The sequence below is a fragment of the Pygocentrus nattereri genome, chromosome 24 (genome assembly GCF_015220715.1).
Source record: "Pygocentrus nattereri isolate fPygNat1 chromosome 24, fPygNat1.pri, whole genome shotgun sequence".
Lineage (NCBI taxonomy): Eukaryota > Metazoa > Chordata > Actinopteri > Characiformes > Serrasalmidae > Pygocentrus > Pygocentrus nattereri.
The window spans coordinates 29,458,543-29,471,020 of record NC_051234.1 but is presented as its reverse complement, the minus strand read 5'-3'; the positions used below and the strand labels follow the sequence as shown (position 1 = coordinate 29,471,020).

General features: G+C 39.1%; 1 protein-coding gene across 1 annotated transcript in view; it reads right to left on the bottom strand.

Moving 5' to 3' along the window:
- Nucleotides 1-3,739: 3,739 nt before the first annotated feature.
- vipr2 (vasoactive intestinal peptide receptor 2) overlaps nt 3,740-12,478 on the bottom strand; it is a 65,636-nt gene continuing 56,897 nt past the window's right edge. Inside the window, exons 10-13 of the mRNA XM_017710412.2 lie at nt 10,117-10,208; nt 8,557-8,698; nt 8,426-8,467; nt 3,740-6,083 (exon numbers count right to left, since the gene is read on the bottom strand). Of these exons, the coding sequence (XP_017565901.1) occupies nt 5,910-6,083; nt 8,426-8,467; nt 8,557-8,698; nt 10,117-10,208 (450 nt within the window). The 3' untranslated portion in view covers nt 3,740-5,909. The remainder of the gene's footprint in view (nt 6,084-8,425; nt 8,468-8,556; nt 8,699-10,116; nt 10,209-12,478) is intronic.

The following is a 12,478-nucleotide window of genomic DNA, read 5'->3' as shown; positions in this document are numbered from 1 at the left end:
ATAAAGAGCCAGACGGACTCGGAGGAAACCGTCTGTCTGTGTTGTTGAAGGAGAATCACAGGCAGGGTCGTCTACACGGCTACATCTCCGCATAGGGTATGAAGTTCCACAGACAAGGAGAATGATAACCAAATTTATCGAGTCACAAAGGGACTGGAGTGAGTGGCACTCCAGTGCCACAGTACAGCAACCGAGAGCGCTATGGAACCCCAAAGCGTTATGGAAGCCCCCCTACAGTTAGCCCACTTTATCCTTTTTTTCTTGAAATATTCCAACTTTATTCTCGAAATATTCCGACTTCTTTCTCAAAGTCTACTGTTTTTATTTTTATTAACAGAGGCCCTAAACACTGTTGTACCTCTAGTTCCGAGGAAGCCTCTCGAAGCCCATTTGCATTATGGCATCATGGATATGAAGTACATTCACATGCTGTAAATTAGACATACCGTAAAAGGAACAGAGTCGGTTCACAAGCAACATTCACGTTAGATGCCCGGGCAGTGTTTCCGGAGCTACAGACAACGTGATTGCGCAACAAGCAAAAAATCTGACAAACTTTCACTTTTTGGTCCTACTTTGACTTCACTTGCCAGGATCTTAGATTCCTCTGGCTGCATAAGACTACATCCCACTTCATTTGGATGCTTCTGTAGATGGTCTACAGGATGTTAGCAAACTAACTAAGCAACTTAATATATAGATTCCGCACATTTCAGCCACTGAGTCATTCGGAGTGGTTAGATGTGAAATAGTTTATTGCAGAGACTCAGATTTCTCTACAGTGGTGGTGACAGGACCCGGGGGGTTGTGATGTCTTTAACACAAGTATAATAATTCAATTTACCACCGTAAACCACCAGTGAACCTGCACTCTTCTCAGGTTATATAGGTAATGTTGATCATTATAAAATAGTGATAATTCTGAAAAAAGAAGGTTTTTAGGGACTATTTTGCCTCATAACACCCTTTCAAATACCTCTTCACCATGAATGGATTTTTTTTTAAAATTATGTTTTAGGACAAAATCTTGCCTCAAAACTCTGGTGTTACAGTGGCTGTGTTTACATGTAAACATTTTGGCCAACCTAAATAAATACATTCCAATTATAGATTAAGACTGAGATGTTTATACTCACTCTACTCAACAATCTGATGGAAAATCTCAGTTTATATGCAAAAAGTTTATACGCAAACGACAAGTAATCAGATCTCATTACACACTTGTGTAGAGAATCACGTAGTGCAGATGTTACCCTGACAACCAGTCATCACATGAGTCCAGTCAGAGTGAGATGAGCAGCAGTGAGCAGTGCTTGTGTTTTTAAATGCTTTATAATGACGTCAGACTCAGGAAAACGTCCTTCACATGTCCTCACTAAAGAAGGCCGAGAGGAAGACGTCGTGCTCTGAGACACATAAGCTGGACGTCCGTCCCACCGCCGTCTTTTAAAGATCAGAGCATGAACTTCGTCTCCTCTACAGACCAGTTTCTGCTCCGGCATGTTGAACGTTATAAACTTTCCCTATGATGTGATGCACAAACAGACTTTTCGATTGGGAATGTAATCAAATACAGGCACTTACATGAATATTATTCTTCTATTAAACAGATTATTTACAGGATGACCCACCTCGTTCAATCGAATAGAAATTATATTCTGAGACTATTCCAAATGAGGTGTTTATATGGACGTATTCTATTCCAATTGAGCTACTGGTCAGATTATTAACAGAATATTAGGCTGCATGTAAACGTGGCTAATCACGTGTAAGAATTTCATGTAATAATATTCTGAGGGAGCTTTTAGAGGTGGGTGTCTGGTTCCTATCACCACTACTGTGAACTATTCTGACTTGGTTTCTCTAGAACAAAGCATTTCACCACCCTGAATGTCTCTGCATACATTTTAAAGACTGAAAACACACAATTTGTGAAAAATTAAGATTGATGTCAGCACAGATTGAGATGATGGTTATGGCAGTAAGTGGTTAAACATCAGTTAGACATCTACTTCATCAACATCAAAGCTTTAGATTAGATTATCAACACTTGATCACATTTGTGGCCTCTGTCTGGACTAAAAAGCATTTGCAGTGGTGAATGTAGGCAGGTGCCGATATAAACATCTTATATCATAAAAACACAGTTTACAGTGTTACCACACTACTGTATAAAATGTTCAAAGATAAACAAAGTACATTCTCAATGTCATTTCTTAAACAGCCGTACTGTTTATGCACGTACAATATCTACAATAAAATAATCCTAAAAAATGACTGATGCTCAGCGTGTTTCATCATCATATAGGAGTTTTGCAGTTAGAATTAGAGCCACAGAGACCCTCGACCATTTCTAAGAGCTGTGAAAATGCTCCAACACTAAAGCAGTTTCTTAAACTTTCTAAATTATATACCCAGCCACACATTTCATGATAAAACAACGTATTGTTGAAGTCTGTACTTATAGTGTTTGATCTGCTAATTTCTACTGGCACTACTAATTGCCTTTTCCATGTTACATTAGCATCAAGCTAAAGGTTTATATTTATAAATAACAGTTTAATAGTTTAGAGATAATATTTATCATTATAAATGACCTAACAGCATGTCGCAATATGCTTTTCTGAGCTTGAACATCATCAATACTTCTATAACACTGTCCAACTGCATGACTCATTACTAAGAGAGCGTAATTAGTCCTGGTTATTTAATTTTAATGATGTAATTCACTGCGTATGTGAAACTTTGAAAGAAAAAATTCCTACTCGGATTTTGAGAGCATTTTTTTATCATGATGTGTAACATCATGATATTTTTGCCATTGCTAAACCCTAATTTAAAGCTTTTAAAAGACATTCAGGCAACTTATTTTACCTTGTATGTTCCAGTTTAACGGCGAATATTTCAGTAATTACTTCCACTTAGAGCTTACTACTGTGTTAACACCTTAGCACTGAGAAAAATGTTCCGTACTTGATAGCAGTGCGGTGGCATGCGGTGATGGAAACACTGCCATTGTGACAGCGTCAGTGGTGAAAATGTATGATTATCAATGGAGAGCCTTAGCAGTGTCGATTGATCATTTAAGGGGAACAAAAGGCAGTAAGATGCTCGGTGCTCTTTTTATTTTGGTTGGTTAGTGTAGTGGTTAACACCTCTGCCTTCTACACTATAGACTGGGGTTCAATCCCCATCTGAGTAAGCACCCTACACTATACCAATAAAGGTCCTTGGGCAAGACTCCTAACACCGCCTTGGCCTCCCTATGTAAAAATGATCAAATTGTAAGTCGCTCTGGATAAGAGCGTCAGCCAAATGCCATAAATGTAAATGTAGATGTGTCAGGACTTCAACAATGAGACACTGGGCAGCCATGCACTGGAGCCTACATACAGGTCTGTACATACATACAGTTCTACATACAGTACTGGGCAGCTGTGGGCTGAAGGTTAGGGAATACAGAGGTGAAATTTCCCTGTTGTCCACTTAATCTAATCTTAATCTGTGCATCCATTATTCAAAAAAATTACATCTGGTTTATTCAGTCTCCATGGTCAACGGCAAGAAGTCTGAACTCGTTTCACTGTCTGCTGCCAGAAGCTGCTGTTTGAATTTTCCATCAGTGAAAAAACTTTGGGCTGAACAATTTGGGAAAATATCTAATTGCAATAGTTTTTTTTAACTAATATTGTGAATGCAATTTAAATTGCAATTATTTCCCATAAACTTAGGTTCAGGCTTTTTTTTTTTTTGCCAAGAAAACCAGGCCTGATTTCTGAATGTAGTGCACCAGACTGCCAGTAAGTTGTGGTTGTGATGTCACAACACTCTGTTCAATTGCTATTTTGATATAAAAATTATTCATCTTTCAGCCCTAATCTGGTTTGCCGTCAACTACCTTCCGGAGCGTAACTGTAAATATTACCGGATTCGCCTCTCAGCAGTCTCCTATGTGCTAGGTAGGGGATTTTTACTATGGTTTTGTTCCTTTTACTTCATAAAGACTCAAACTGCTAATGGAAAAACACATGAGGCTTTTTCCTCCTCCAAGCCGGGTGGGACGTGCGTTTTCATTTCTTTTCATGGTTCTGAGACCTCTCCTCACCTTGCTGTGCTGTGGCTGCTGCACTGTGAATGCTTATCTGCATCACTGATTTGCTCAGAAGAGAGAACATACAGCTGTGCACCAAAGTTTGGACTGGCCAAACGACATGACGTTGATTTTCTGAGTAAAAATAAGGCCGTATCCTCCACAGATAACACATTTTAATGCTCCTTATTTGCTAAATTTAACAAATAGACAAGAAAAAATAAAACAAATTCATAAAACGTAATGTGGCTCTGTATAAAATTATGGCACGTTGATATGCCATGTTATTTTCACTATAAATAGAAATTGTAGAAATTGTGCAGTAAAATTTGCAGACTTTTTTAAAGCTTGCTCCCTGTAGAGGACGTGTTAACTCATTTTCACTTTTGGGTACGACTGCATCATGTGATTACTGTACAACAGTATCTCCATTCTTATGAAAGGAGAGCTGATCTGCATATCGTTGCTGTCCAATAAAAAGCAAGTATCACCAAAATATTAACTTTACAGGAGAAGGCAAAACACTCTTACCTTTCAATGTAAGTCAATGTAAAGAGATTTTAGAGCATTTCTATTGGTCTGAAACTTTTACACAATATAAATGGTTTGTTGAAATGGTGTAAAAAACTGAAAAGCAACAAAAATGGAGATACATGGTTTTCATTGGACAGTGATGATATTTAAATTTTTTTTTATATCTGTTAGACCAAAATCCATTGACAGTATTTTGAAGCATCCATAATAATGTGAGCATACGTACAAAATATAATACCAAATTACAGACTACTGCCACAAGTCTACACCACTGCCACTGCAATTTAGTCCCAGACCAGACTTAATCCAAGTATTGAAAACCGGTTTTTAATGTATTAACAACCCAGTCCTTCTTCACCAGTAGGATTCTGTTCCATGCGTAAGTTTGGCTCTTTGGTTTTGTGCTTCTTCCACGTCTCCACTTGAGCAGAGTTAACACGGTGTCCCCTCATGCAAGAAATGCACCGACGTCATGGAATCACCCTTTGGAACGTAAGGCCTCGTCTGTAACAGAGCGGATGCGAACACCTCCGGCAATAATGGGTTCCTAATGAGCTCTCCGTGGTGGAGAACCATAGCTTCTGTTCTGTCTTTAGCCCTGAAGCATCGCTGCAGCCGTTCAAGGGCTTTTCAACCCCAGCCTTGTGCTAGTTCTGTACACAGCATGGACATCGCTGTGCCTAACGCTTCCACGAGGCTGGCGTCAAGCATTTTTTCTGTGTCTGACTCTCTGACCATCCATAATAACAGCCAGGAGTTGAGAAATATTTACAGGGTCATAAGTACTGTGCTTGAAGCCAGGCCCAGTATAATACAAGTGCTGGACTAATAAAGAAATGTTTGGAAGTGAAACATTTGTATCCTTCTATGTTTACACGTGCGAGAACAAACAAGTCATAGGAGCTGGAATAAGTTATCTGCAAACAGTGGAAATGCAAAACTGAACGTGTGATTTATCAAAGTTTATGTAATCTTGTACTCTTACACTCTGTACTGACATTCTATCACTTAAAACACCAGCTGGTCCACTATACACTGAAATTTGGTACAAAAACACACTCACAACAGCATCTGGCATCACTAATCATGTCCTGCTGGTAAAATGGTGCATCCCAGCCTCTTCAGCATGTAGCAAAAAGCACGACGTTCGACAAATATTTGCGAAACTTATTTGTAGATGGGTTAAGAAAACTACAGGACAATGCAGTGGACCCTGATTATGGCATTTCCTGTACAGCCGCTCCAAAAGAACAGAGTTTGTGTGTGCTTGTGAGTGAGAACGGGCTCACATTACGGTGGTCTCCGTCTGGAGGAAGGACTGGGCTCGGGAGTTGCGATGGAACTGCGCCATGTTGTCTGCGCCGTTCCTAGAAATGGACGAGCTGTGCAGTCGGTAGTCTCGGCCGATGTAACGCTTCAGACACACACTCCGCCACTTCCTCTTCAGCTCAGTCTGGACCTGCAGCACACACATTCATGATGCTCAGTGCCGGGACGCAAACAAGGACTGTCAAAAGTTTTTGGACGAGCAGTAGGGCTACAACATCAGTTATTGAAAGAAATAATCGATTATTCAGAATCACGATGTAACCTGTGGGAGTGATGATGAGGCGGACGCATGTGCTGAGAGAAGCGAGATTTATTAGGGGGCAAATCCAATATCAGGGTCTAGACAGTCCAGGGTCAACGAGGCAACACGGAGAGAATGAGGGACAGACGTGACGAAAATGAACACAGGAATAACACACAACGGAGGCCGGAAGAACGATACTCAACAATACAACACAAAGACCAAACAAAGACCAGCAGACTAACGGGAAAACACAGGGCTTAAATACAAGGCATAACGAGGGTTAACAAGACACAGGTGGTTACAAATAGGGGCAGGGTCTGGAAACAAGGGGGCAGGACTGGGAAGAAACAAAACAAGGAATCACATGGACAAGACCAATACAAAACAAAAGCACATGTAGGACTGGGAGGGGCCGATCGTGACACACGACATTACCAAATAGCTCTTATGCAGCTTTCAGCTTTTAAATTTAGCTTAAGGTTGTCTTATGCATTTGTTAGCGTACAATAAAGACAACAAAGATAATTAACTTATTCCAAAATTCACTGTTTTAATTAACTTACAAAAGATAAATAAAACTCCAAAAGATTTTCCTGTCAGAATTTAAAATCAAGGATGTTTATTCTGCTGTGTGTCTACACTCGGATGCAACTAAATTCTACAAACACAGGTCGTTATTGAAGCGGAGGAAAGTCAGAGTCTTTGCCCTCTGATGGACCGGAGGGAAAAAGTGGAGAATGTTTATGGCAAACTTTTTTTCTATGAACAGTTAGATTTGAACGACTTTGCGTAAGCATTTCATTTCAGCTGTAACCCTTCGTCCAGCTGCCCTGTATGTTAGCGTAGAACTACCTCCTGAAACCTCGAGTGGCAGCAAACATTCACGAAAAAACAGAAAACTGTTGGTTAACATTCTCTATGTTCGCCAAATTTTGGACACACCAGTGGCCACGACGTTAAGAGAACGATGCAATGTTTAAAATTGTGTACGTTACTTGGAAAGTGAACAGCTGTTTATAGTAGTTATATAATACTTGCTTCTCCGTTCACAATTCAAAAGAACATGCATTTCGAAATAGATGTTAAAGCTCATAACATGAAGTAAGACAGCTTTTAATGTTACTGGTAGCTAGACAGTCGGCTTATAATACAAATAGCATAACTGACAACCTTTTTTCTGAGTTTAGTATGAAATGCACCCACACTTCTGAGGATTCTGTTCTCGAGGCTGCCAATAAGTGGCAATGTCAAAACATTCTTAGTGAGTGTGAGAAAGCTGCATAATGACATCACTAACTAAACGATTATTAAATTAGTTGCCAACTAATTTGATCATCAATTTTAGTCAACTAAGTTGAATAATCGTTGCACCCCTAATGATCAGTACGTTTTACTTATTTTCCAATAAGTTAAGCTTGACAAATAAACAGAAATAGCACTAAAATTTGCAGAAAAATGCCATATTTAAGTTCGATGTGGGGGAAGTGTTACATTAAGTGTTGCAGTGTTGCACATGACTCTATTAGCCCTAGAACTCCAGTAAAATCCTACAGAAGCAACTTTAAACACCACATCAGTGAATCCCCGTTACCAAATCAGGTCAGGAATATTATGCAAATTTGAACCTAGTCTTAACTCTTAAAAAAAGATGTTTCCTCAAAGGTTCTTTAATAAAGAAAGTGGTTCTATATAGAACCATAAACACTCAAAGAACCATTTGCATGCTTTAAGGCTTCTCTGCATTGTGAAAGGGTTCTTCACATTGATGCAAAGTATCCAGGGTGGGTCTATGCAGCACCTAAAAGGGCGCTCCTATCGTTACAATGTCAAGCGTGTAACACTAGAAGAACTCCTTTTGGGTGCTACATTGAACCCTTTTTCAGAAAAGTATAGATAGTATATAGAACCATCTGATCATGCAAAGGGTTCTTTGAGTGTTCATGGTTCTATACAGAACTATATCCTCAACTAAAGATCCATTGAGTGTTCATACGATGCTTTGATGAACGTTGATGAAGTGGTGCAAAGTATTAGTTCTAGTAATTTATTTACTTGATTGAAAAGTAACAGTATATTTAACATTACTTGCAACATTTTCAAAGAACTCAAAGGGTCCCCAAATTTTTTGTGGGTGGTATATATGTGAATGAAAATGTTGGATAAATTGTTCCATCAAATACAGGCTTTAGTTTTGCTCCTGGGAGACTTTTTCAGAAAGCGATACTCACCTCACTATTCAGAAAGCAGTACAAAATGGCAACAACCAATCCCTGTGAAAACAGCATCGAGATACAAGACTTCAGGAAACGAAATGAAGGCTATAACCAGCAATCCTGAACGGCGCATTCAATCACCGTACCTGGAAGGAGCCGATGCAGAGGTCAAAGAATATTTTGTAGCTATGAAATGTGTCGCTTTCACTCTCCTCTCTCATATACACAAACACAATGTAGTTAACCCCGAAGAGTGGGATCAGCAACAGTGTCGACTTCGCCAGCCTCCTGCAACAAGAGGGAAAGAGAGAAACGGGGATTCACTAAGAGGACTCGGGGGGTTGGGGTTAGGGGGTGAGAGGGGGGACCCTCACCTATTGTGCAGACAAACCAAAACCAACAGCAGTGTTTCTCACTGAAGCGCTCACAGTGTTGCACTTACAATCACATTTCTCACAAGGAATGAAATTCCGATTTGGGAAAATCCTGAAGAATGCCAAGGAAGAAAAACACTACTCCTCATGCATTAGTGACAGTCAGGGTGATTGCTCAGAGGGGCACAAATACACAAATAAATATTTCAGCAGCCAGAAGCTCAAACACATTCAGAAATTTACGATGGAAAATGGAAAAGTCTGATGAAACATGGTACAGCAATCTCCGTCCACCTGTCAGAGCAGGACAGCGTAACTGTTGGAGAAAAAAACGTGGGGACAGATAAGGACGTTTCCATGTGCGTTCGTGTGAAAGAGAGAGAGCGAGAGAAATAACTGCGCATGTGGTCTACGCTGTAAAGCCTATGGGTTAAATCAACTCAAATGACTGATTACCTCAATGAAACTGATTACCTCAAATACATGAAGTTCAATAACAAATTCTATTTGTTTTGTTGCTATTAAAATGACTGCGTTAACTGAGGATTTATGTTAAAGCTGTTCTAACTCAAAATAATTATTTGTAAATTAAATTCCCCTCTAGGTTATTATATTGACAAACTCATATTATATTGCAAAGACATGGTCATAGACATTTGTAACAAGGTCTTATCCACTTAAATGTCGCTGCTGACCACCTCTTCAAAGGCTGACAGTACAGTCCAGAGCACAGACGTAGTGTCAGTAGCATTAAGCCTCGTCAAATAGAAACTTAGCAACTCAGCTCTCTCAACACTGATGTTTGATCAGTACTGAGCGGCATGAGTCACAAAAGTCTATAAATCTGACACGCCCAATATGTAAATATATGGAACTAAGAGCCAATAAGAATGAGTTTTACTCAAGAAGGTTGCATTGGCCAAACATTTAAGTAAAGCTGAGAGTCTAAAACTAAATTGTAATAAATGTATTCTTTTCATCTTTGAGTCTGAAATCATGAAAATAAAATGATGAAAAAAGTCCAAATCATTTAAATCTAAACATTTATGCACATGAAGCCACACCAAGTTTTCAACAGTCTTTAAAAACAACCCATTACTGGCCTGTTTGTACTTGCATGTAAATCAATAGTGAATATAATACATTTAAATAAAGTCACCTTAACTCAAAATATGCTGAAAAACACAATCTTACTAAAAATGATTCACCAGCTTAACAATTTATTTTTGAGTTAATTTGATTTTTCCGGTTAAGTTACTCCAACGTTCTGTAGTGTTTTGTCGTATTAACTTATTTCTCTCACTAAGATGTGCAGTGAGTTTTACAGTGTACCTGTATTGAGACTGGTCATTCCCTCCTACGTCAGGACACCTGAGCTTCTGCACCAAGATCCTAATGATGCTGATGAACAGAATGAAGTTGATCTGAGGAGAGAGAGAAATAAATTAACGATAAGTTCAGCAAAACAATCAAAACGTCTTCCCCTACAAACTAATGTCTTTATGCTTGTTATGAGTAATAGGTGCTATTATCCTGAGAGTTGGCACTGAGCAAACCGAATGCCTCAAGCTGCAGTCACACCGGACGGCTGCCTCGCTACTTTTAATGTCGGCATGGACCAAAAATCATATTATAATGAGTGGTCATGATGTGATGTAGTTAGTAGCTAGTTAACATCAGCAAGACAGTTTGTTGCAAAAGTGAATGACAAGCAATTTTATTTGACTGAGGAGCTTGTTTTTTCAGAAAGGACAGATCTCAACTCAACATCTCGTTTTCAACTGGCTCGCACTTCTGAGGTTGGCAAATTTGCAGATTGAAGTTCGCCCAGATTTTTCATAAAGGAGGAGACAGCGTCAGTACGGTGTGAATGCCTGGAGAAGACTTGCATCAAAGGGCTGATTCTTTTGTAAATTAAGACAAAACAAATGGGCAGATTTTACGACAGTATAGCGGAAAATTCAGCATTATTCTCTTGGTTTGTCACAGAACTCCCCTTTTTTATCTCTTGCATTGGAGCATTCCGACTTTGCCCCCTCATTACCCCAACACCTGTTGGCTGTTGTATTAATTTGGGTCTGGGATTTATTTTTTTTTTGGCTTTTTTGTGTAATTCTTTGCTGTCTTTCAAAGCATGCCATGTAAATTCTTCTGATTTTTGACTTTTCCACTTTTTTTCTTATATTTGAATTTTGAACTGACTTTGTCTGTTTCTTTGTTTGTTTATGACTGGTTGATGGATTCGGCTGCATTTAGCTGGTCTGCCTATCCTGTTATCCCTGCCTCTCAAAATTCATCCAGTGAAACTTTTTATCGGTATTTATTACCTTTATAACAAACGTTTCGCTATTTGTTCATTAGTTCCTTGGAAGGTAGACTAATTACTGGAAAAAAAATAAAATAAATAAATATATATATATATATATAAATAGTGCTAACATATCTAATTCTGGAGGGAAACACTGCTACCAAATGAGCAGCAAATTTGGAGCCAAAAGAGTCAGATCTTCTACGTGAGCCGAGCCAAATGATCTGAATTACTGAAAGGAGCCAGAATGGCCATCATTAATATATATTATCCAAAGCAAACTGATAACAAGCTGTTTTTGAAGCCAAACACTACAAATGCCTTATGTTTTTGAAATGTTAATGTAGACACAGCAGCCTAGTTTTATATGACTGAACGTAACTGGCCGGGTGCGGTGCCAAGATGACCGCAGAGTGGACTGACTTTCCAGTAAGTGAAATAAATCACTAAAGACAGCACATTCCTTTTTTTCATGGTTCCATACAGCACCAAAAAGGGTTCTGCTGCTGTTATGAGCTTGACATCATAGCGACAGCACAACCTTGTTTGGTGCTATATAGAACCATTTTCCAAAAAGCTCCACATAGAAACGTTTACAACCCATTCTCCCTCACTCTGATGACCTTTTTCACCATGATGGTTCTAAATAGAGCCAATGCCCTTACCAAAGAACTCCTGAAGAACCATATTTTAAGTGTGTATAGTAATAGTAATGTTTCACCCCAAGAATATTTTATATAAACAGGGACAAACATGATGCATAGCTAAAAACCATAACAGTAGCAACCTTACGCTGTGACTTTTGTCTGTACTTTTGTCCATTTTAAAAGATAACTGAGTGTCCATACACTGAACTGAATGTCCATACACTGAACTGAATGTCCATACAGTGAACTGAATGTCCATACACTGAACTGAATGTCCATACTGTGAACTGAATGTCCATACACTGAAATGAATGTCCATACTGTGAACTGAATGTCCATACACTGAACTGAATGTCCATACAGTGAACTGAATGTCCATACACTGAACTGAATGTCCATACAGTGAACTGAATGTCCATACACTGAACTGAATGTCCATACTGTGAACTGAATGTCCATACACTGAAATGAATGTCCATACTGTGAACTGAATGTCCATACACTGAAATGAATGTCCATACTGTGAACTGAATGTCCATACACTGAACTGAATGTCCATACACTGAACTGAATGTCCATACAGTGAACTGAATGTCCATACACTGAACTGAATGTCCATACTGTGAACTGAATGTCCATACACTGAACTGAATGTCCATACTGTGAACTGAATGTCCATACACTGAACTGAATGTCCATACAGTGAACTGAATGTCCATACGCTGAACTGAATGTCCAT